This window comes from Perognathus longimembris, chromosome 20 (assembly GCF_023159225.1).
Source record: "Perognathus longimembris pacificus isolate PPM17 chromosome 20, ASM2315922v1, whole genome shotgun sequence".
NCBI lineage: Eukaryota > Metazoa > Chordata > Mammalia > Rodentia > Heteromyidae > Perognathus > Perognathus longimembris.
The window spans coordinates 10,648,184-10,675,420 of NC_063180.1; the positions used below are offsets into that span (position 1 = coordinate 10,648,184).

A 27,237-nucleotide genomic window follows, 5' to 3' on the forward strand; every position below is an offset into this window, starting at 1 on the left:
AAATGGTGCTGTGGCTAAAGTGGTAGCGTGCTAGCCTTGAGCAAAAAGAAGCGAGGGACAGTGCTCAGGCCCTGAGTTCAAGTCCCAAGACTGGCAAAAAAAACCCAAAAAATAAATTATTCTGGCTTTATTAGTTATTCACATTTTTTCTCTGCAGTTTAGTTTTAATTTTTTCTATTGTTATATATATACATATATATATAGCCTGATACAGTAAATCCATCTGGTCAAATTTTCATTTCAAACATTATTTTCCAGTTCAAAATATTTACACTTTCTCTGGTTTAGTATTTGTTATGGAAATTTTGCATGTGAGTATTAGGTACATTCTTTAATTTGTTAATATCTTTCTGATAGCTTTTTCAAAGTTATGGCCTCTTCTGCTTCTACTGACGAGTCCCAAGAGATCTGTATGCCATATTTTGTACTTCTCTGAATACATAGAATACTTTTTTTGCCAGTCCTGGGGCTTGAACTCAGGGCATGAGCACTGTCCCTAGCTTCTTTTTGCTCAAGGCTAGAAGTCTACCATTTGAGCCACATTGCCACTTCTGGATCTTTCTATATATGTGTTGCTGAGGACTCGAACCCAGGGCTTCATGTATATGAGGCAATATTCTCAGCCCTACATAGAACATTTTAATCATATCAATAAAACTATAAATTCCAAATTTTGATATTTATCTTTTTAATTTTCCTTTAAAATTATACTTTGAGCCAATTGCCAGTGCCTTGTGCCTGTAATTCTAGACACTCAGAAGGCTGAGATCTGAGGTTCATGCTTCAAGACAGCTAGGCAAGGAAATTCCTATCTTCAATAAGCCACCAAAATGCCAGAAGTGGGACTTTAGCTCAAATGGCAGAGTGCCATCCTTGAGCAAAAAGCTCAGGGACAATACCCTGACTCTGAGTTGAAGCCCCAGGACTGGCACACAAAATGTTATGATTTATACTTAGTGACAATTACATAACAGAAAGAGGAATTCGATCCTTTAAAATTGTCACTTAAATGTTTATAGAAGGACTGGGAATGTAACTTAGTGGTAAAGTGCTTGCCTAGCATGAATGAAGCCTTAGGTTCAATTCCTTAGTACCACATAAATGGAAAAGGCCGGAAGTGGTATTGCAGCTCAAGTGGTAGAATGCTAGCCTTGAGGAAAAGCAAGGGACAGTATAGAGGCCCTGAGTTCAAGCCCCAAGACTGGCAAAAAAAAAAAAAGTTTATAGAAGCAGGGCATCAGTGGCTCAACACCTGTAATCCTAGCTACTAAAGAGGCTGAGATCTGAGGATCAAGGTTTAAAGCCAGCCAGGCAGTAAAGTACTCATGAGACTCTTATTTCCACTTAACCACTCACAAACCGGAATTGGCACTGTGGCTCAAATAGTAGAGCACTAGCCTTGAGCCCAAAGAGGCTCAGTGACAGTGCCCCACAACTGACCAAAAAAAAAAAAAAAAGAAAAGAAAAAAGATAAAGTTTATAAGAAGGAGTTTATAAAATGTCTACTTCTAAAGTATTTTCTTTCTAGGCTTTTGGTCAGGATGTTGAAGGGCCCTAGTGAGACGTGTCCACATCTGCTGTATAGAAACCAATGTCACACTGTGCAGTGACAATCTGTTCATTTACTTTAATGGTAGTTAGTATAGTAACTGTTTACCTCTAGCCAATGGGCATAAAGAGATAAGCATTGGGCCAAACACTTTTGTGGTTCATGTCCTATAAATTCTATCACAAGAATATACTCAAACTCTTGCTGATTTTTTGTGTGAATAACATCATTGTAGTTTGCTTGGCCTATCCCATAAATGTTGCCAATAGAGGGATTGGGATGAAGTTCAGTGACAGAGCCTAACGTGACCTCTTTGCTCCTTTGATTATCTAACCCCCAGTAAAATATTTATGTGATTGTAAAGATTTTTTGAATATCTTAAAACAGAAAGCTTAATCTTGCAATGGCTACTACACCTTCCCCAGAACTGGAGTTTGGAAGTGCAGTTGTTCCATAATCTTGGAATCAATGGTGCAACTGTCTAACATATCACCTAATAATGGCTCTATTTCTGGTAGTGAGAGTCTTAATGACATATATTGAAGTTATCCAGTAGTTTATAAAAGCTGATTTTACAAAAAAATCAGCTGGGTGCTGGTGGTTTATGCCTATGACCCTAGCTACCCAGGCAGCTGAGAATTGAGGATTAAGGTTCACAGCCAGCCCTAGCAGGAAAGTCTGTGAGATTCCTATCTCTAGGAGATAAGATCATCAGAAAACTGGTAGTAAAGTTGTGGCTCAATGTGGTATAGTGCTGCTAGCCTTCAGCAAAATACCTCAGGAAGAGTGCTCAGGCCCTGAATTCAAGTCCCACTGCCAACAAAGGAAAAAGAAGAAATAAAAGAAAAAAAATTCAGTTATAATAAAAGTAGTTCAAGAGCATTTAAATTAACTAAACTACAGAAAGATCGTTATAAGACATTTGAACTAGATAAAATGTCTTTGAAGAAGACAGAAACAAAATTCCTACAATCTCAGGTTAATTTATGTCAAAATATGGAGAAAAATCCCCTATTTGGAAAGAAAACAATGGGACACAACTACTCATTCATGAATTATTTACAAGGTGTCTGCTCACTTTTTATTATTGATGTCATTCACTTTGTATCTTAAGAAATATACGACATATTCATGTAAACTATTTCCTGATTTCCCTCTGCAAAGAAAGAAAAGGCACTTCATTTTTACCACAGAAGAAAAGCAAGTCATACTCACTCTACTACAAGCACCAGTGGTGGTCTCACACACAGTGAGGATAGAGATGTTCTGAGGTCGATTTAACCATCTTACCACAGTCTTGGTATTGCTTATCCATTTAACCATGGTGATATAGTATTCTCTAGTTAGGAGACAAAAAGCAACATTTATATAGAGTCTGAAAAAATCTGTGTAGAACCAAAATCAAACACTTGTTATGTTTCTGTAATTATGTGCACACATCTGTTTTTTTAAAATATTCACATATATAATGCAACTGAGTAATATACCACATATGTATAAACATATATATGTACACATATGTATGCAAAAACAAACACACAGAAAATTAATAATAAATTCAAGAATGAAATCGTTATTGGAAGAGCAAGAGTTATCGGAAGAACAAGTATATGTTTTCAAGCCATTTTATTTTATTTCAATAAAACTATAATCAATAATTAATTAAAAGACAAAGTTTAATCTTGACTTGATAACTATGCCTTGTTTGTGACCTTCATATTATCATATTTCATGCACAAAGGTTTTAGCTACACAGGTATGAATGAACAATTTATTTTGGTGTTTGTCAGCTATGGATCAAGAGCCAGTCTTGCCGTTTTATTCATGATATTTCTTTTTACAACATTGCTAAGGATCTTATTTATTCGAAACAATTTAAAACTAAGAAGAAATCAAACTAAACGTATTGATTATTAAAAAACTTCAGTACACTAGTAATGCTAATTAATGGGGCTTCTAATGTCCTAAAGTGGTTGGAAAGGGAACTTTTTTTTTCCTTTAACAAATATATATTCCGTATTTGGAATCTGACATATCACAAACTTCTAGTACACATACAAACAACAGTGCAGTCATCAGAAATGATTTCAATTATGGTGAAAACAAAAAGGAACAACTTTTCTACAACATTACACAGATTCACAAAATACAAGTTGCTTTAGAAATGAGCCATCCATGAGTGCTGTTCGAAAGCTAATCAGTCCAGTTTTAATCAACTTACAAATTTAAAAAAACACCCACAGATGAAAGTCTGGTGTCACAAAATACATTTATTTAGATACATCTGGGCTAACTATGTAGCCACATGAAATCTAGTGTCCTTCACTTTACTGAGTAGGGATGATTCCTTAGAATATCTGTTGGCACATAGGAATAAAGATGGGAGACTATAGGCAATCAGGTGTTGTCATGTTGCGAAACTGACAGTATTCCTTTAACTAACTCTACAAGACACCTGGCAGCCTTCCCAACCAGCTGGGCCTGCTTTAGAACTTCCTGGATACTGAAAAATCACATGAAGTTCCCTCAATAGCGTTTCCAAAGCAGCTTTCAATCAAATGCCCATCTAGTTTAGAAATTATCTTAGATAAAACACTAGGGTTTGGAAACTTCAAAGATCAATGTCCTGTTCACTCCCAGTGGTTTGCTATAACAAATTTATTTTGGATACATTATCACATTAGGAGCCTGAGTATTAAAAAGCAGAAATTAAGTGTTATCCTTTCATAATCAATTATCTATAGAATATAAGGCAGAGAAAACAAAGATAGAGCACATTTCAATCAACAAATACAGTGATGGGTGCTGATAATAAATATATTTCTTATTTATGGATGGGAATGTCCAAGCTTAGATTAAAATTAACATAAATATTATCATCACTAGAGACTAAGAAGTCTTTTGTGGGAAAATCTAATAGAAATGATGATTGATTAATTTTCAAAACTAGCCAGAAATGTATTTTATGCAAAATGAAACAATTATTCTTAAAACAAATAACAAAACAGACTTAAAATACTTGAGCACTTTATGTTTCATCTTCAAACAAAATTTTACCAGATCATCTTTGCAACCTTCACAGATGTGAACATGTTTACAATTTTCAAAAACGGTTTGATGGGGCTGGGAATATGGCCTAGTGGCAAGAGTGCTTGCCTCATATACATGAAGCCCTGAGTTCGACTCCTCAGCACCACATATATAGAAAAGACCAGAAGTGGTGCTGTGGCTCAAGTGACAGAGTACTAGCCTTGAGCAAAAATAAGCCAGGGACACTGGGAAGGCCCTGAGTTCAAGCTCCAAGACTGGCAAAAAAATAAGGGTTTGACATTTGGGAAAAATAATTAAAAGTTAGCTAGTACAAATAAGATCAATAAATGACTCATCTAGAAAATTTAGCTGGGAGAAAAAGATGGTGAATACTATACACAGAAAAAGAAGTGAATTTTGATAATATATATTTCTCAAGCATAAACGTAAATGCTCAAAAATGTATTAAGAGGGACACTTTAGAAAGAGATTAACATAGATGTTAAATTATTAAATTAATAACGTTATCTTGTATTAATATATTTTCATTGCTCTTTGATAAATAATGAAATAATTTCGTGTGTTTGGATCAGATTCCTTTGTAGAGATAAGAATAATTGAATCTGGTAACTAGTCTATGTCTTATTTATACCCAAAGATCACTTTGTACTTGGTAATCAAACCCTGAGTGAGAGAGTTCTTTTCCAAATTACATTATAATGCCTTACAACAAGCACTTTCTAAGCTCTGAAAATTTTATGTTCCTATTGAACTCATCTAAAAATGAAAGCTTAAGTAGAGATAGACGTACAGGCAAAGTAGAAAGACATATTGCTAACTAATCACTTCCTGTGTTTTTCCTTTCTTTGCTACAGAATTCTAGGCTCACATTGCCAGTGATTCACATGGACACACACTGTCTGTTAATGAGTATTCATTCGGGTTTCCTCATAGTGGAGGAGAAGGTCTAATAGTACCCTCACCCAGAATTCCACACACCTGCTGCATTCCATTCCTACCTGCTGCAGATGTGTCACTCATCCTGGAAATCCATCTCATGAACACATTAGATTTGGTGTTTCATGACCATTGGCCAGTAGAAGTGTCCCTTTCTTATAACTGGATTTCCTGCTAGTTCCTAGTCTCCATGGCTCTGCAATACCCAGGAAGTCCACAAGGATCTGTTCCTCTTGAGCCATAGAGACAGAGACAAGCAGGTTAGAAGGACTGTTCTCAAGTCAACAGAGACTTTCTGGATGGTCTGGCACAGAAGATCTAATTGTCTATAAGGGTAATGTGGAAGGGAGGCCCCAGTATCACATACCTACTGGTAAGATATCAGTCACATCTGTGTTTTCATGGCTGCTTGTTTAGTCAGTGCTTTGTGTCCACACAGAACTTTTGGGTACATACATTTTACTCAGTCAAAGATTTCTGCTTAGATGTATATTGCAACACTAATCTTCCTTTACTCATAGGTAATGTCCCCCAACTTCTGACAATTATTATGCATTACTTGAAAGAAGTGTCATGTAGTGAACTTCCATGAACACAGATGAATCCCAGAATTAAAGACTGAAAGATATAAATATTATTTGGAAGAGAGAATGATATAGGCTAGACATATTCCAGTGAATACTTTAGGAAGAAAAGGCATGATGGTGTTGAGCCCTCATTGGAAGACACCTTTAAACCTTGGGGTGGGGGATAACATTGCCACAAAACAAATTCTGGTGGAGAACAATGGGAGAGAAATATTCCATGAGTGAAATGTTGATAAATACATAGGAGAAGCCACAAACAAAATATTACTTTCACTCTTCTGTCTGAACAGGAGTGACCACAAAGCACAATGCATCATTTTCCCAAAAGAATGTGACATTTACCTAGTCTAGGGGAAAAACTGCAAGACTTATTATCACAAAATTCTTTCACTGCAATTTAACTATATATTTTGAAATCCATACCTGCATTTCCTAATAAAGTGAGTGAAAGCTTGTAGTACCTTAAAAGCATAGTGTAACAATTTGCAAAATGTTTTTGCCTCTCCCTCAGGATAAAATGACTCATTGGATCCCCACTGTTACTGGCTTGGGGGACATTCAAGAAGGATCATTATCTTAAGTCCTATAGTGCATGTTCTTTTCAGAATAACATAGACTATGATTTAAATAAAGAACTAAATGGTAATGATTTGGAACTTCTGAAGAGGAAAGACTGTATTAGCAGTCTTAAGTGTATATCAGGCATACATAAATAAAAAGAAATATAAAAGACAAAGCATCAACTGAAGGTAAGGATTTGGAATAGGAATGATGTCTTTTTTGCAGGTTTCTTTAATCTTTTAATTTCCTTTATAAAATTACATAAATGAATTGAAACTTGCTTAGTTGATAGATTGAAAGCTTTTGACTGAAGTGTAAAGTCTAGTTGAATGTAAGTTCAAACAAATAGTGTTCTAGGTTGAGGACTTCATTATAATTCTAGCTTATATACTGTTTTATATGAATAACCCAGTCATCAGAATAAGCCATCAAACAGACCAAAACAAATGACTTAAGATTTTTAACTAAAAATAATTTTTAGGATAAGCTCAGAAAATACTTTTTGAAAGCCAGCTCAAATCACAAGAGGGGTAGTTCCCTGTGTCTTATTAATCCTTCTTCCTACAAAGTCATGTCTATGTACACCAATCATTCTTAGCTTTACAATAATTTATTAGAAAACTGGGAGATGATGATATTTGAGTTTTAATATGGTAGAAAACATGAGTTTCAAAGAAAAAATTTTTACTATATGAATTACTAGTACATGGCTCACATTTTAATTAGCATTGTGCACATAATTTTATAAATATAGAACTTACATAACATACGAAATCATGTGAAGTATTATATAACACATTAATCATTTAGTTTTTATATTGTTAAGTGTTATACCAATATCACTAATGATATGAGTAAAAAGCATAGCTACTCAAAACAAAATGAGAACATTTGATGGATTTACTAGCACATGGAGGAAATATATCATGAATAAATCAACTATATATTTACATTTTATATATAGCTATTAAAATCAAGGTCAAGAATCACTAGCCCTTATTAGAAAGAAACATGGATACTGACACACTATGGAGACAGAAAAAAATACAAAATTTAGAAATGATTTATTGAAATCTAGGAGATTTAGACCTTAGGAGAAGACTATCTATTCCCAAGTGTCATGGTGAAAAGGTGGTAGATATGTGACCCAAATGTTCCTCATCAGGGGTCCCTTTCTGTTACTTCTGAGTATGGAGTAACTTAAAGGCAAAGAGTTCTGGGCTCCACAAAATGCCAAGCTTCCTTAACTGCTTCACTTTCATATATAAGTCATTCATGGCTGGTCATCTAAGCTCAGAAATACACTTTTCTGTTCAACTCAGCAAACTCTACTGTATTACTAATGTCATCCAGAACCCCCTTTAAGCCTTGCTACTGTAATGTGGATGAAAGGCCTTATCACTTGATGCCCTTGGCCTTACTTCATGGAGGATTTTGCTACCAACTACTTAAGTAGTATGGCCACTATTACTCTTTCTGGGATTTATCTTTCTCCTTAATTGAAATAAATACTCTATATTAGACAGCTAGAGTCTTTTGTAGTATAAGCATTCTATGAGTTTTATTTACTATCTCCATGGGAAAATCTCCATATAACTTGTGGTTTCACTGCAAAATTGTCTTAAATGATTCACCATTGGAGTAGACCTACTAGATTCAATTAACCTACATTAGAGACATCATCAAAAGAAACTTTGAACAAATTCTCATATCATTAAATATAGTTTGAAACCATCTTCCTGAATCAACTTCCTACCATCTGCAAAGATGTGATCAACTTCTACAAAGCTACACACAGGAAAGAGTATCCTTTGAAATTTGAGACACTGCAGGAATTCAAAATGCACGTGCTAATTTAATTATTTGTAAATCAAAGAAGATTTGTCTAATATTAAATTCATGCATTTGACACATATATGCTTTGTTTTTCTTCCATGTGCAGCCTTTTTATATATGAATGTTGTAGGTATAGGTTAATTTGAAACAAAACTTCATTAAAATTCTCTGCCTAGAGAAAATTGATAGAGAATCCTTAGCTAGCTGTTAGAAGAAAGTTGAAAAAACTATACAAATTTCATGCAGCTTATAATGTTTTAAAAGCAATGGTGTTTTTTCTCTTTATGTGTACAAGCTATTTTCTAGGAAAATATAATTGTTTCTTATTTCTCTGAGGTATTGCCATCAAAAGACTCAATTCATACTATCAGTTTCATAAGCCATTTTTGGTACTACTAATCACCTTGAAATGAAAAGCTTGTAGGGAACAGCCAGACACACAGAATGACTTCATTCCTCACTAATCGGTAAACCTCAGCTTTATCTTCAAATGGAATTGCTGAGCTGATCACATCTCTCTCCAAATTGCAACAAAATGATAATTGGTTTGAAAATCTCTATTTCCCCGTAAAAGTGAAATTGAAATTGCATACCTTGATTTAAAGCTGTCGGGTGGCATGAGTTCCAAAGTATGAGTTGGTCCATATAGGTTTACAACATATAATTTTATGGTTGGGTTCACTTGACCTGCCTTTGAGAAAATGAAAGTTGTAATGCAAGTATATTAATCGTTAGACTATACTGAGTTTTTTTAAAGGCATTTTTGACTCTTTTAGTTTTCTGTGTTATAAGGGAAAAGTTTCATTTCTCTGAAGTAGAAATGATTTCAAATTCAACAACTTGATTGCTTTCAATTGTTTTTGTAGATTGCTGCTTCATAAGCATTTTAGTCAGACAATTAAAGGTGATAGAAAAAGCATGATTACTTTATTCATTAGGCAGCTACTGTTTCCCTTTTTCTAGAATGGCAGCAATAGCACTGGCTGAGCAGAATTAGTAGATCAAGGCACTACTCCCATTATAGCACTGGAAATGCAATTACAGGGAAGAAAGGGGAAAAAGGGAGGGAAAAGGGAGTAAAAGAAGGAGGTAAAGAGGGAGGGAAAGTAGGGAAAAATTCCTTTCTACATGTGAAATTATAGAATTTCTATTCACATGTAGCTTGTGTCACATGCTTAATATTCTATGAAACCTAATTATTGCATAATCTACCTGGCTTTCCTTGTAAATTTATTGATTTTAAAAGTGATGACTCATTGTTTAAATGACCCTTGAAAGGTGGGCTAAGTTTCCTCTCTGAATATATGGCATAAAATTAGATCACAGTGGTAAGGATATGTAATTTGAGTTCTGTAGAACAGAAAAATATGTTAAATAAATAATAACTAGCATGGCAGCTTGAATGAATGAAAGAATATCTTCAAGAATGAATGAGGCGGTCTGGGGATATAGCCTAGTGGCAAGAGTGCCTGCCTCGGATACACGAGGCCCTAGGTTCGATTCCCCAGCACCACATATACAGAAAACGGCCAGAAGCGGCGCTGTGGCTCAGGTGGCAGAGTGCTAGCCTTGAGCGGGAAGAAGCCAGGGACAGTGCTCAGGCCCTGAGTCCAAGGCCCACGACTGGCCAAAAAAAAAAAAAAAAAAAAAAAAAAAAAAGAATGAATGAGGCGTCAAATCAGTTGATTTGGTTCAATTTGTTTCTTTCTAAGTAATGTGCAATTGTCCTGCTATGACTGGGGCTTTAAGCTAGGATACATGAAGTATAAAAAGAAGAAGGAAATTTAAAATGAGGTGGACTAAAAATGTAAAGGATGACCAATATAAAGACTGGGAAAAATATATATTCATATTCAAGAAATGGGCAGTGATGAATCCAGAGTTAAGTCAGGACCAGAAATAACAGAATGCATTCTACTTGTAGTCAGCAGAGTTTCTTTTTTGTGGTTGAGGGTGATGCCTTTGGCAGGTGATGCCATCAACCTGGGAAGCAGAAGCAGGAGGGTAAACATTTGATGAAAGACTAGCTAAGTTAGCCTGAGATCCTATCTGTAAAACAAGCTTAAACCAAAGGATTGGAGTGCTTAGATGAAGTGGTATAACTCATGCATAATAAGAGGCCCTGAGTTCAATCTCTACTACTTTACAGATTATTTGGTTAAGTAATGAAAGGAGACTAAGTGGGAGTGCTTCACACTCAGGTTAGAATTTGAGAGCTGAAGAGAGGGGTCAGAAAAATCTTTGACTACAGATGCAAAGGCTAGGAAGGGAGAATGATTCACACAGTAAACGGCTTCATGGAAGATAAATTATGACCATGCTCACACTTAACAATTATGTATCAAATTTTATAAAACTTGGCATTGCCTCAAACCTTCTTGTGCTGGCACACAATTGTCTTGTCTGTCTGTCTGTCTACCCTACTCATTTATCTCAGCAGTCGCCAGAGCTTGGCTTTAAGGGCCTTTAATGTAATCAGACAGCCTTGATGCTAACAAAAAAGAAATACATTTTGAGAACTAGTTTAATCTGTGAGTCAGATATATGTGAGTCAGATCTATGAGTCTGGTATATACTTCAGATGAATCATGGGTCAAATATTTAAGATTTTCAAGTATTGTTTACTTAATTATCAAAAAGAAAAAAAAGACCAATACTTGTCTAAAACTACCTCACAAGTCAAGCATTTGGAGTCAAAAACCTTTCCTTTCTCTGGATGAAAATATATCAGTTCTGGGCTGGGGATATGGCCTAGTGGCAAGAGTACTCGCCTCATATACATAAAGCCCTGGGTTCAATTCCCCAGCATCACATATACAGAAAATGGCCAGAAGTGGCGCTGTGGCTCAAGTGGCAGAATGCTAGCCTTGAGCAAAAAGAAGCCAGGGACAGTGCTCAGGCCCTGAGTCCAAGCCCCAGGACTGGCCAAAAAAAAAAAGAAAAAAGAAAATATATCAGTTCCTTGCTATGACAAGACTAAAAAATAGTTATATAAAGTGTCTAAAATAGTAGATGCTATTGGTTTAAATGACAACTGTTGTTATGATATTAATTTCTAATCTGTGAAAAATCATTTTTATATTTATACCATTCAATAATCAAATTGAATTTGATCATTTTATAAATTCTTACCAGTGATGAATACTTAGACATGTTTGTCAAAGACATGTGGAATATTTTTATATTTTAAGTCAGTTTTGTCAGTAGCCCTGTAAGTTTACTGAATGATTACTGTATCCAAAATCAGCTTCTTCATGAACACGTTTTAAAAGTTGAGGCCAGGTTTTAGATAGAATGTGAGCAACTCATAAGAAATGTTAGACTATCTCCAAAATTCAGCTGTTCAGCACTTCAAAATCTCAACTATATTTTTTATTTTCCCATAGGATTTAGAAATGAATAATACTCCAACCTTTTATAGTATTTGAATCATTTCAAGAGTTTGCAAATTAGAAGAGTTAATCTATTCACTTTTAACAGTGACATTTGCCACAAAGACTGCAACTCTACAGAATGCTTTCCTCTACCATTCTGAAACACAAGCCTCAATAATAATTAACCTTATTTTACTGGCAACTAAATTGTCATTAAACGAGATAATGTTTTAATTAAGAAGATTAACCTGAGGTTACTGAGATAGAACCGTGCAATTCTTTTGTGCTGAATTGCCAATGATGGGTATTTTATGAGTTCTGAATCATGCTGAATTAAGTAAAATACAAATATATTTGTTTGGTGGAAGTATTGCATTAGTAAATTCTGCCACATCGAGTATTTGCTAAACGAAATTTAATCTAGTGTAATTTAAAGAGCAATTAAGTAAGAACTCTATATGTTATTTCAATTTCTACAGAATCACTTTTTGAAAGTTTATTGCACAGGAATGAGTTGAAATAGTTTGCTTGTTTTGGAAAAAAAGAACAGCTTTTGTTTAAAGAATGGAAGATAATAAGCCTATGAATTAAAATGGGATCACCAAAATGATATTGACATTTGTTCAGAGAACAAGGACCAAAGTAAGCCCTAATTTCTTTGAGTCCTAGTTACTGTCTTCTGTGTTTGTCCAGGTATTCTAAATAATAGCTACCTGAGGACAGGCATGCTCGGTTGCTTGTCCTGCTCTAACCAACTATGATGCCTGTTTCTTTGTTTTGTTTTCAGTACTCTTAGAATGTAGTCATTAAGCTCATGACCTTCATCACGTTATATTCATACATTCCAGTTGTGAGACCGCTTCCCATATATAGCTAAGTCATTAGGTATAAATGGAACAAACAGGTCCACAAATAGTTGTTAATGTGACAAGATGTTTTGATTTCAGCCACACCTTCTGAACTCCAAGTTGACCTCTGGTAGCCTTATTGATAGAATGGAATCAATAAATTTTTGTTATTTTTCTGTTCTCAAAATAGCTTTGACTTTTACAAAACTCACTTAACCTTTTGCAATATTAGTTTTCCCATTTATAAAATACAAGTGATTGTGATAATATCCAAATAAAAGTGAAAAATCTCTCAGAAAACATGAAATCTTGTTTAACATTTGTAAACTGTACAATTTATAGATGTCACTATATGTTATCAAATTATTAATGACATAAAATTATGAAATAATAAACTGTCCTGCTTTGCATCTTAATAACTTCAGACTTCCTGCTGATACATTTAAATTGTCTCAGATTGTTTCTATTTGTCTTGCTGAAGTTATGAGTCTAGGGAATGTTAAGTTCAAGCCCTGTGGAACCTGTCTAAGAGAGGAAGCAACTTGAAGATGTAATTGATGTATATAGTTTTTTATGGGAGCCAGAAAGCTCTTACTCCTCCTGGAAAATCAAGGATCAAGTACAATCCCATTCACAGGCCTGATTTTATTCCCACTGTGTGGTCCTGAACAATTGTATATGATTTTAATTCCTCATATTTGTGCAATGCACAGAAGAATTTATAGAACTTTCATAGTATCTCACTAGTTCTCTAATTTTCTCTTTTAACTGCCAGGAGGATTTTCATCATCATGTAGGAAGGTAAACAATGTGAGAAATAATATGTTTGAAAATACTTTATTTTTCTCAGACTAAAAAGTTGTAGCTGTGCTATAGAAGTACAAACCTGAAAAGAACACACCACTAAATTTATAACTGGAGAAGTCATAAGACCTTTCTTGAAATAAAATTTTCTTAACAAGAGGAAATTGGATTGTTTAGTTTTCAGGTTAGACTGCCATCTTCTCCTGAAGAACTCTGAGTATGTGTTTAGCCTAATCACTGTGCAGATAAAACCTTAAAACATGACTTCAAAGACGTGGAAGTCAATTCCGCTCAATCTCGGACTTAATACAAAAAGGTAGGAGAGTCAGGTGTAAGAGGACATAAGAGTGCAGAAGCTCTCGGTAAAAAAAAAAAAAAAAAATATATATATATATATATATATATATATATATATATATATCTTATTCTTGCTTTTCCATGTCTAATCCCTTTCTGTTTTCTTTTCTGAGTAATTGAAGCCTGGTGAGTGGGAGGAGGAGGAGGAGAGAAGTGTCACTGACCTCAGCTTCCCCTGTCCTGCTGTGCTATCATCAAATACCAGGAGCAACTTAATTGTGGGAATTTCCCACTTCTGTGCCAGATAATGTAACACAGGTACAAACAGACTCAAAGGAAGGAAACCTATTGTGCTAAAGAAACACAAAGTGCAACTCTCTAAAGTGATGGCTTAGAATCAGCTTCTGAATGAAACCAGCAGCCTCTCTTGATTAATTAGAAGCTATTAAATTATATCAAGAAGAATTTCTGATGTTTTCTATATGACATGTTTAACTGACTAAAGTACAGGGTGTCTCACCATGAGACATTTGGGCCACTAATATCTCACCATGAGCCATCATTCTTTGTTATATAAACATGTGATGGAAATTTGGTTTTAGCAAGTCTTTGAGGAATTAAACATGGCATCCAAAAGAAAACACAATTCACTCTAATGTTGTCATGTCCTGTTCCTAGAGGCCTCATTATATACTTGATAATAGTTCTTTCTTTCTGGGCAGGATTTTCACATGCTCCTCTCCCAATAAGCCCTTTCATCCATCCTATTCACTCCTTGCTATGATTCAAAGCCAGAATTTCATAAACCATGTTCCGTAGTATGCTCTGCCAAAATAATGTTGATGTTAATACTAATACTAATAAATTCTCTGTGCTTAGTCTATTCTTTATTGGTGATTCTTTATGCTTTGTCTGTTCTTTATTGAGATTCTTTATGCTTAGACTATTCCTTACTGGAAATGCTTTATGCTCAGTCAATTTTTATAGGAGATTTATAATATGCATTAACATATAGTATATTAAGTGCTCTTAGATATGAGAGCACTTTCTCTGCAAGAAACTGGAAATTTTTTTCAAACTAAGAACTTCCAACCTGAATAACATCTACTCTCAATTCCTTGGAGAAATATTTGTCCTAATAGCTGATTACCCTCTTACCTTTTCTCCTTCCCTTTCCAACTGGGAAAATGAAAAACAATGGGATTTATCACTAGGAAAAAAAGTGTGTGTGTGTAGTAAAGGGTAATGTAACTGTGTGTGTGTGCGTGTGTGTGTGTGTGTGTGTGTGTGTGTGTGTGTGAAAGGGGAACTTTCCCAAACCCTGAAGTCATTACTACCCAGCACAATATCTTTACTATTTATGGAAACCTGAAGAATTACGAATCTGTCTACCAGTAAGAGAGCTTACTCATCTCTTGCAAAGACAGCTTGTTCATGAGCCAAGCACACTATCCATCAAACCTCTGATGCAGAGAAAAGGAACAGACTAGCATTTCCACGTGGCTTACCTTAGGGTATGGATACTGCTTTGCTTTGGGATACAGTGTGCCAGTAAACCGAGGGATAACCATGCTGGGCACCAAGGAGTCATTTATCATCAGGAAAGCAAGCCTCTCTCCATCTGGTGACCACCAGTGGGCGATGTGAGAATGTAGAAGTTCCTCTAGAATAAACAAGTGTTATTTGAAACGGACTGTAGAGATGTGGGCTCAGTGACCTACAACACACCTGTCCTTGAAATCATCATTGCACATGTCTGTTTTATTGATGGTGTGCTGCATTTTATCCACTTCCCTGAGAATTCTCCATTTCTGAGTTACGTTTTCAATCTCAGGAAAAATCAATACAAATGTATAGAGTGAGGTGACAGAGTCAAGATTTCATAGATTGTCAGCAGTGTGGACAGAGAAGATGAAAGTATCACTGGAGTAAAATGAATGAGATCAGTGATTAGAGAATGACATGTGGTCCCACATGATATCAAAGCAACCATTCACCTATACTTGCTTACCATTATTTTTCCATTCTCTCATCAAACAGGTGAGGACCCCACTAATCCATTATTATTAATCAAACTCTAAAGAAACATAATAAAATAAATTCCTATATAACTATCATGTCACCTTAATGTCCCATGTCCACTTTTCTATGATTCCTTTCTAGAATTAATGAATTACATTAAAAAGGCAACCTGTTTCATGCCTTCTGATTTCCAGAAGGCAAGACCATTTCTGCGATTAGGCAGGAAATTAAAAAGAAGAGAGCAAAGACAGGTTACTTATTCTCAAAGCTTTATCCTACAGTGTCACCTCAAGTTGGCTGTGAGCTAGAAATGATGTCACTGCTTTGCCAATGAGCTTCCTTCACATGACTCCTCTCTGTGTCAAGCAATGGCTCATCACTATGCTTAGAGTGGTGGTGATAGCTTGGCTGCTATTCGATATAGATTAAAGCATTTTCTTCTTGGCTTCTGTACACATTTACTTTGTCAATGTTCTCTTTGCAAATAAATACTCCAAATAATTTTGATGAACATGTTAGCTCTTTTTTTTTTTTGGAATCCTGACAGGTGTAGTAATTAATTCCAGCTGTAGTTTCAGTAAATGCACACTTAATAGAATTTTTTTGGTTAAGAACTTAATATGTGTATATGTAGAATGTAATAATATTTTTGGATCATAGATAAACCACAATGAGAGACATAGTTGTGAAGAATCAATCATCACTGGTGATGACATGAAATGACATGCAAGGAGAGGAGAAAAGTGTTAGTAGATGAAGTATCTGTGACACTTCATTGCCACCACAAATATGGGTGACTGCAAAGATGATGAAAAGTAGTTGACATGGTTCTTCTGGCAACCTGGAGAAAGTATACAGGCAAGAAGAAGACTGGAAACAAGTTCTGTGAATGCGCACACCAAGTCAAAAGTCATTATAGCATGGTTGGCAAAATCCTTTTCCTCTGTAGTTGGGAAATGATACAGTTTCAGAAAGCATAATGAAAGTTGAAGAGTTTTGTAAGTGAAATAAGGGACTCATCTCTATTTGTACTTTAGGCAAAGATAAAGATACTGGTGAGGAGGGATTAGGACCTTAACCCAAGGTATAAAGAAATTAGGTAAAGGGAAAACAATAGAAATGCTTTCTGGATGGGCATCACAAATAACACAATTTATAGCTGAGTACCCTGCTCTATGTGGCTAGTTTTATGGATGCAGACTGTGAACCTCAAAATTCTTACCCATCTCCTTACTGACAGAGGAAGACCCTATGTTTAAGGGAATAGGCCACATCTGCATAAGGACTGACAAGTGAAGAGAAATTTCTGCTTAAGTTTTTCAGCTTGCAATGCTCTGAAGGTTTTTAGAAACCCAGTAGTCTGGGATGTATTGGGATGTAGTTTTTCAAACTGAGGGAAAAACTGCTGGGAGTATACTTGTGTGAAAGCAAAGAAGAATTAAATTCAGGAATGGAATCACTGTTGTACAAGGTTCTATTCTAGTTCCCCAGTGGCCAGCTGGTAAAGCTGTCAGCTTCTCACTAAACCTGGGAAGAGAAGGCTCTTCAATGGAATTACAGACTTTTCTCCTTCTGTAATCATGACCAGCAGACACAATAACAATGTAAATGACGATGAGCTATAGAGAAGCTACATGAAGCCTTTGGAATTCCTATATGATAATCATAGGCCAGGCATTTTGAGCTTCACAGAAAGACCATTTGAACAGAAAATAATATATTATCCATTTCAAAAGATGTTCTTTACTGGGCTCTGGCAGAAACAATTATGCTGACAATGAGTTACTAAGTGACTGTTCAATCCAGACTTCACATCTTGAACTGATTATTATCTAGCACACTGAACACATACAATAAATCTCCACTATGAAAAGATAACATGTTATAAGGTTACGACTAAGTCCATATGCATACCTGACTTCTTATACTGTTGTACTCTCTGCCTTCTACTCTGATCCTATCTCACATTTGTATCCTAAGGTGTGCTTTCTAACACCAGATGGCAGCAGGAAAATACATTCAGGCTTGAATTGTGGGTAGGTCTGAATGGCATATGTGACCAATTGGATAAGCTCCCTCTTTTAATTCTATTCATGACTGGCATCAGAAGACAATAATACACAAATACTCCAGTTTGGCAGAATTTTAAGTGAAATATTTAGCAGTTCACTTTTTGTTCAAAAATATTTGCCTCAAGGCCTGGATCCATCCTGACTCTTGCACAGTAATAAATAGTCAGAGAGAATCAGAGTACACTAGAAAATCTGGGGTAGGGAAGTTAAGGAAATTCAAGTGGGCAGATTTGCCAGAAGAAGGCAACATGTGAAAACATGAAGATATTAGTGTCCCACCGAATGCTCACTAAGGCACAACCATACCAGAAGTGACTGTCAATAATCAGATGAGCAAGATGACTGGCCAGTACATAAGAGTCATCTCCTGGCCCCACCCTCAATGGTAATGAGCATCTCCAAGGCACTGGCACAGCATCATTTCCAGCAGACTAGCAGAGGACATGGAGCAGGAGTACATGAGAACATCCCCATGAAGAAGGGAGAGAATGTGTGTCATTGAAAGAGAAACAGATTCTGGGAGTCAATTTACACTTTCTGACTATAGCAATATGAGCACTGCTATACTGTACATAAATACATGTTGCTTTTTAAACAACCTACACTAAAACACCTTCAAACAATAATATTGTATTGCAAACAGGAGGCTGTTTGCTCACATGGAAAGATTGAGTGGGTTCATGTTCATGTTAGTTTTGCCTCTGGAAAAATGAGAGACTTAAATCATTTCATCTGCATTACTTTGGGGGCATTTGTTTGACAGTAACATTGAAAATTGATGTCATTATAGAGAAAGAAATGTACCCCTCCTGAATAGCCACAGGGAAAAAAATGATCTAGGGACTAAAGAGTAAAAGCGATGGTGTCCTGTCATTGTCACACCACTTACTCATTGAACACATTTACTTCCTGCCAACTAATAGGGTGGGTAGGACATAATTCCATTGCCTAGCAGGTATGATAACCTTTATTCTACCAAAGGCCATTTGGATATAAAGGTCATGAGTTGTAGGCCACACAAAAAAATCTGTACAGGCAAATAGCCACGGGCAGCTGGTGAGAAGCATCTGATAAGCGTATGTGTCTGTCCCATCATGCACCAAATGCTTTCACAGGTTTTACCAGCCCTCCAGTCAAATATCCCATACCCAGGCCCTAAAGGAATAATGGTTTCTATAGGAAGACAGTCCTAATTTCATTCCTCTGAAATGGAAGCTGAAAATTTCCCTCAACCACTTTGATCTGAAACACATAGTAACTGAAACACATTGTAACTGAAAAATAAAAAACAAAATAACACCAAAACCAAACAAAGCAAAACAACATAACCAAACAGGAAAACAAATTATAATGGTAGAAAACATGGGCACGACACTGGGCCTAGTGACAGATTTCATCTACCAGAAATAAATGTTTCTATAAAGAAAAATGGGTCTTTACTAGGCAAACAAGATTAAGGAATATAGTTGGACAGAAAGATATTTACAGTTACTTCTCGCCAAATTATACTGATTAATAAAAATCTGAATTTGGAAATGATAAAAGAAATGAGATTTGGAAGGACTAGTTTAGGTCTAATCTAGCTACTTGCATGATCACACAATTCAAAGTGAAAAGGATACATGATAAGTAAGTCCTTTGTTTACTTGTATTTTTTTATATTTGACAGCCTGAAGGTTTAAATTCAGGGCCGTGCACTTGCCAGGCAAATGTTCTATCACTTGAGCCACACCGTGGCTTTTTGCTGAAGTTATTTCAGATAGGGTCCCATACTTTTGCATGGGGCCAACCTCATGACATGGTCCTCTGCCTCCTATGTAACTGGGATTACATGTGTGTATCTTTACATCTTTTTTACAAGATAGGGTCTCACTAACTTTTTGACCCATTTGGCCTTTAGCTGAGATCCTTTTTTTAATCCTCTGAAGTAGCTCCTGTTATGAGTATGAGCTAATGCACTTGTTCTTCATCTCTTTTCTTCTTTGGATCAGTTCATCTACACATCTATGAAAAATACAAGTATGATTGTGTTCATAAATTTGAGATGTATAAATAGACAGACAACATCCTACAATAAAACAGTCACACATAGAACATTATGTGCTCCTCTCTTAGGGACATAGCTTTTAATTTCAATAAAAAGTTTATTTGCAGGGTCTCTAATATTTGTGGGGTATGACCAATATAAAACACATGTAAATCAAATGAAGGGAAGGAATTGATTTTTTTCCCCACTCATTGAATCATTTGACTCTCATCCACTTGGGTTTGCTGTGAATAATGTACAGGATTTCCTTCTTCCAATTTCTGGAGACTGGTGCGTCCCCTACCCTTCAGATACAATTGCTAGTCTAAGATTGTCACATATTCCCTGTCCTTGATCAGTATCTTTGTTTCCAAACTATGGCTTTGATCAGTGTCTTTCAAAGATCTATGTGTTAAAGGTATGGTATCACCATAGCATCATATGGAAGTGGTAGCATCTTTCTAAGTTCAAGTATAATTAGAAGTCTTCAGATCATTAGGGTTGGGCCCTCAGAGAGGATTATGGAGACTCAATCTCAGGCTTTCTCTCAGTTTATGGCTTGTGCTATAAACAGTAGGCTATGCCTTGTGCTCTAGCCAAGATGTGAAAGAGTTAATATCAGGGGCTCAACATGATAGGGAAGCCTGACTCCAGCTTGCAATGTTCACAATCATGTACTTAATAGACCTTTATTCTTTACAAATCAATTGCCAAAGGTTATTTGTCATACTAACAGGAAGCTGAGCAACAAAACTAACTTGAATTATTCCCCTTCTAATGTGTTAAATTTCCTGGTCATGATCTGAGCCTGAGTTAACCAAATAAGTTACAATTCAGTTAAAGAGATACAAAATATACATCACATTGAGAAAAGATACATATGATAAGGACCAGTTAGGTATGAATTTTAAGACATATAAGATATGAAGACACAAACAAATTTAAATGGCTAAATTCAACACTCTGGATTTCTAATAAGACAGTCTTTTCAAAAGGATTAAATATTTATGCCCAGTATATTAGTAAGCATGGCCCAAATTTAAGACAGTGTCCAATACAATCTACTATCACTAAGTGTAGATTTTTTTTGTAGAATTCTTTGTACTTAACACTAAAGTAATATAATACAAATAATTACGCAACTTCCTTCCAATGCAAACATAAAACTAACTGAAATAAGGGAATAAATAAAAGAATCTTTGCTAAGCATTTCCTTAACGATCATCATGCGTCAGTTAAACACTGGTTTAATTGCAACTAATAGGAGAGTTTATTCAAGGATTGAAACTTCTAATGTTAATTAGATTATAACATTGACAAGCAACTTATGTTTACAAGTTTCATTCTGTTCCGGTTTACTCTAGTTTGGCCTCTTTGTCTCTTTTCTTATTCTAGTTTAGAAATTTTCACTACTGAGCAGATGGAGTCTTCTACACCATTGATTTTATATCACAGGCATTTATGAACACAACTTTTACATAAAGCATTTCCAGAAAACTAAACTGAGTTTAGACGAAGATGCTCTTTTGAAAAATAAGGTGATGTTAAGCATATCTATCCTACAATCAATTTACACAGAATTTCTTAAGGATGCTAGTTGCAGCCTTGTGGGCTCATGGTTGAGTTTGCCTCCTTCTGTCTGCACTGTGCTGTCAACTTCCTTGCAAGGGTCATGCATGTTCTATTTCACCTCAGGGGTTTTCATCTTTTCCAGAACCTTGTCTTTCTCCAGCTTCCTGTGCTGCATTCCTACATTATTTCTGTCTTATTTATTATGGTCCAATTCTCATGGGCAGTAAATTTTTATTGAACCAACTAGGAACAAATGTAAGTAATGTGCCCACCAAAAGTTAATAAGAAACAAAAAGGTATTTCATATTATTGTGTTAATTGTAGAGGGTGTAATAATCAATATTCACAGTATATCAATAAGGCATTATATATCCTAAAACATTTTCTCAATTATTTATTCTTTTAGATCAATGTAAAGATTTATCCTTCTATGAAGCACTTTAGATTCCTCTATCACATCAAACTTTGTCATCTTGGATTCTATAATTGCTGGCTTCTGTTTACTGAATTCTGAATGGTTCTTTATATATAATGGTTTACATCCCACTAAGTTGAAGATGTAGTGCTCTCACATACTGTAAAATATACAAGCATGGTATATGATTGTGTACTGATTTCTATCAACAATCTCTTAAAAATATGAGACTCCAAAACTGTATCCATACTATATTGAGGATTGTCATAAGTACATAAACAGTATCACCTGGCATCTTTAGCTAAGGGAAAAATCAATGAATTCTATTGACTTAGGGATATGAATGCTATGTCACAGGGATTTGTTACATACTGTATCAAGTATGCTGCTGATGCAATAATGATTTTGTGCATACAAGATACACATTCAGTGCTATCTCAGCTACTCACTTGAGCCTTGGTAGTCTCAGTTCATACTTTTGCAAAACCATCTCCACAGCCAAGTGTGGTGACTCTTGTCTGTAATCCAAGCTACTCAGGAAGCTGAGCGCTAGAGGATTGCAATTTGACACCAGTCCAAGCAGAAAATTTCTCTAGACTCAGCCTCCACCATACAAGCAAAAAATGAAGGGCTAGAAGAATGGCTCAAGTGATAAAGCATCACCCTAACAAGCACAAGGTCCTCAGTTCAAAGACAAGTACTGACAAAACAACAAGAATTACACATGGAATTTCTTAGTATCTGGAACAAAAGAGCCTCAATACCAGGTTTAACTTAGATGGCCAAATTCTTAATTTTTCCTGTCCCTATTAGAATCTGTCAGATTTGTTGTTTCAGGTGTATTACTTAGGTGTCCTGTTCATCCCTCAACCCCACCACACTGTTCATTTTCAACCCAAATAGAAAATGTTATTGTCTTATTAAGAGAAGGCCTAAGTCATCTTGATGATGAAGTCAACAAAACAGGCTAAGTCTAGGTTAGGTATATTCTTAGTTGACTGGAAGTTCATTCACACTAAGAATGTCAAATTGATGTCCAAGATAGCATGCCAGCACAATGACACGCCCTACATTTGCACAAATTTCTGTCTCCTACCGCCTTGTTTCTTGTTAGTGCTAAACCACTCTGTCACCACTTTTATTGGTGATCCAAACCGGAAGCTGAAGAGTGATTCTTGACTCTTACTTATGGACTCTATTTGCTCATCAACTAAAACCTGTCTCTTTCACTGCATCATCAATTTTAGAGCCATCCTTCCCACTAACTGCTCTAACCCTGTCCTACTGCTCATTATCTTTGGATAACAGAAAAAGCTTGATACTGCTCACTGGTCCTTCCTACTATGAGATCTCAGTTTACATCATAACCATGTTGATCTGTTAAAATAGAAGAACTAATCTTGTCACTTTTTACTTGAAAATCTCTGCTACATTCCCCCATTTACTAGTAGTAAGTAAAATAAAACCTCAGGAAAAAAATCTCAGATTATTGTTACAGGTCAGTAGCCCTTGTTTCTTCCTCTATTCTGATCTGAAATCTGATACCTCATTTGTCAAGTAGGTCAAACTCCACATGCTCTATTTAAATCACTAGTGTTTTTATTTGTTTATTTGTATTTGTTTTATTTTCTGAATTCTATAACCTATTCTTGGATTTTTCTCTTTTAATTTATTTTCACATGTGAAAGTTCTTAATTTTGAAGCTCAATTCAGATTTTTTCTCCATTCAGGGAATGCTCACAAATCCCAGAGTGGCCTGTCTCACTCTTCTTCTTACATTGAATTATCTGTTTACTGTGATTAATTACTTAGCATATTCCTTGACAGGGCTTTTTCGTTCTTCAGATTCTCACATAGGAGAAAGAATATTTTGGAGATAAAGGACTATTTTCTCCAGTTCCTCCAGGCAAGAGTATCACTCAATATCTCTCTATCATCTCAGAATTACCCAAGTTTGTTCTTCACATGTTTCCTTAAATCTGTGGCCATCCCAAGCGTCTTTAATAACTTACTTTATTTTTGAAATAGAAATGCCTGAATCCGAATTTCCTGTGATCAACTCTTTTTTTTTTTTTTAATGTGTAGGTGGCAAGTACTAAAGTGATTGTTAAGCTAGTATTCGATCATTTGATTTTTGTCTGAATTACTTATTTTTGCTGTTCATCTGGAGATGTAGCCAACTAAACACTTTAATCTGGGTAAGCCTTAAAATGTGATCTCCCAGATCTCAACCTCTTGAGTAGTTAAGATATCAGGTGAGAGCCAAGGGCTACTGGCTAAATCCATCTTATGTTTTTAAGCATTTTAATTTTACTTTTGATACTTGCATGTCATAATTATTATTGATATTCTAACTGTTTCTCAAGATAAAGTATGACCACCAAAAATCTTTTATTATTTCATATATATATATATATATATATTGTGCAGTTGTGCATATGTGGAAAGCCATCATAATATATGTATATAAACATGCCCCCACATATATAATTCTAAAGGATTACATTTACATGTTTGGATATAATTTCAAAGAATATAATTCATTAATAAAGAACTCTGACTAAATATTTCAGCTGAATTTAAGATCTTCAAAATTTATATACATACATACATACGTATGTACACACATATATATGCACTCTGTTTTAGTGCCTAGACTAATAACTGGAATTGAATTGGCCACTACTAATGACTATTGAGTGAAAGGTTGATAGGATGGGTGAGTGCTTTGAAGTATTAATTTTTTTTAAAGAACTTAAAATATTATCAGAGAAAAAGATTATTTTGAAAGTAGTGCTTAGCCCACACTAAAGCCACCAGCACAACTATGCTCACTGCAGCACAATTTGTCATTGCTAAAACATGGAACCAACCTAGATGCCCCTCAATAGATGATTGGATGAGGAAAATGTGGTACATATATACAATGGAATTCTATGTCTCCATGAGAAGGAATGACACTGCCTCATTCATAAGGAAATGGGTAGACTTGGAAAAAATCATATTAAGTGAAGGGACCCAGACCCAAAGAAGCATAAACCCTATGGTGTCCCTCATAGGGAATAGCTAGTACAGGTAAGGCCAGTCATGTTAGAAGATCAAAATACGCCAATAGCTGCACCCATATGATCACATAAGATGATGCCTAGTGAAATGAACTCCACATTATGGAGACAAGAGTTATAGCACTGTTGTAACAATTATCATCATCCCATGAGAAACCGCACCTTTTGTATTTTTCAATTATTTTTTTCCTTGTCTGTTCGATTGTTTTGTTTAGTTTTGTTTCTCTTGTATTCCCTTCCTATGGTTGTACCCTGGGTACATCCGAATACCCTGGATATTGTTTATATGGATATTAGAACTGGGGAAGGGAAAGGGAAAACCAAAATTTAGAGACAAAGGACAAAAAGACAAACCATGACAAAAGCAGTACCTACAAAACCATTTGGTGTAAATCAACTGCAGAACTCATGGGGAGAGGGTCAGGGGAACAGGGGAGGTGGGGGAAAAAGAGGGAGGAGGTAACAAGTTAAACAAGAAATGTACTCACTGCCTTACATATGAGTCTGTAACCCTTCTGTACCACACTTTGATAACAAAGATAAAATTTTAATTAAAAAACAGAAAGTATTGATTGAGAAATAAAAACAATTGTATAGTCTTAACTCTAAAATTTATAATATGCTTACCATAAATAACGATGCTAACTTTATATTATACATAGTATTCCAAAATCAGCTGAAGAGTCTAAACATTGCATAGAAAAATCTGGCTTTGAGTCTTATCCAGGCAATCCTTACCCATTACTCAATTGATAGATAATTAGTATACAATCAAAACTGCATGGAGATTTTTATCAGCCATTTGATATTTATATTCTCAGACATTATTAAAATTTTAATCAATATTTATTGAAAATAACTCTTCAGGTAAGCATTATTTTTCTTCCTGTGCAAAGGCTTTTAAGGCAACAATGTCCCTAAAGAGAAAAGTTAAATCAAGTGGCTTTCATGAGACTTTCGATATGCCCAGTTTCTAATTCCAAAGTGATGTGAGGTATGAACAACATTAATCTAGTCTGAACAATGTTTACACACATACAGTCAGTCAGTCACTCATTCACTCATACACATAATTAATGTGAATTAAGATAAGTAGATATAAATCAAAGCCAGGAAAAATATGAGCACATTCAATGGAAAAAAAGTATGAGATAATTTTAAGAGGAAATGAGCAGAAAAAAATTAACTCTAAGTTTTACTATCGAATGAACATATTTTCTTACATATTTTTTATGGAAAGGTGTGCTTTGTATTCTTTAGAAACTACTAAAACTGCTCAACTCACCTTCATATAACCAGTCAGCAATCCCATTAAAAACAATTCCTTCTTTCCCAGATGATGTAAGTCTTAATGAACTGCTTTTTATATCAGGTTGATAGTAGATATTATTTTCAAAAATATAAATCTGCATCAGAAAACATATGAAACAAAACAAAACCCAAGATGTTAGGCGTGAGCATTTAAAATTTTTCATATAAGAGAGTGATAACCAAAAAGCTATATGTTTTATCTTATGCACCCTTCCAACCTGTTTTTATGTCGTGCAAATATTTAAATTGTATTCATTTATTAATAGATGTTCCTTTTCCTATCTTATCAATTTCACACTGTCATTTAGAAATTGTATGGAACTTGGAATCGATACTTTGAGGTCCGTACTTTCCTCATCAATATTAAATCTAAATATTTTTCTCATGTTCCATAACATTGGTTTAATTGTAGATGGTCTTGAGAGACATAACTAAAACTAGGTATCATTTTAGTAACAGTAAACAGGCTATTTGAGAAGCTTCAGTTTTTGGTCTTTTACAAAAATGCATTTAGTGATCAAGAAAATAATCTTTAGAAATGCTCTCTCTTTTTATTTAGCGTCATTCACAGATACATGAATAATAAAAGGTGATTAAAAAATTCCTCTGAACTGATATTTGTAACACATTCATGACATGGCAGTGTTCCCAGACAACCCTTTTTAAATTGTACAGCAATAACAATAACCTTGGACCAGAAAGGTGAGAACTTTTCATTTGAACACATCATAGAATCTTCCAAAATAATAACAACCATGGTCCCAACAACAGGAACCATGATGCACACACAAACAGATGTTTCTTTCCTATTCAGCTTTTAGGACAACACTAATTTTTCAATACCTATAATACCACATCTTTGACATTCCTTTGCATATAGTATAGCCAACTTTCATAGACCATATTTTTCC

The 27,237-nt window shown here is 35.2% G+C and overlaps 1 protein-coding gene across 1 annotated transcript in view; it reads right to left on the reverse strand.

Moving 5' to 3' along the window:
• Dpp10 (dipeptidyl peptidase like 10) overlaps nucleotides 1-26,403 on the reverse strand; it is a 114,201-nt gene extending 87,798 nt beyond the window's left edge. Inside the window, exons 1-4 of the mRNA XM_048329512.1 lie at nucleotides 26,301-26,403; nucleotides 15,352-15,506; nucleotides 9,114-9,211; nucleotides 2,765-2,888 (exon numbers count right to left, since the gene is read on the reverse strand). Coding sequence (XP_048185469.1) covers nucleotides 2,765-2,888; nucleotides 9,114-9,211; nucleotides 15,352-15,441 — 312 coding nt within the window. The 5' untranslated portion in view covers nucleotides 15,442-15,506; nucleotides 26,301-26,403. The remainder of the gene's footprint in view (nucleotides 1-2,764; nucleotides 2,889-9,113; nucleotides 9,212-15,351; nucleotides 15,507-26,300) is intronic.
• Nucleotides 26,404-27,237: the final 834 nt, after the last annotated feature.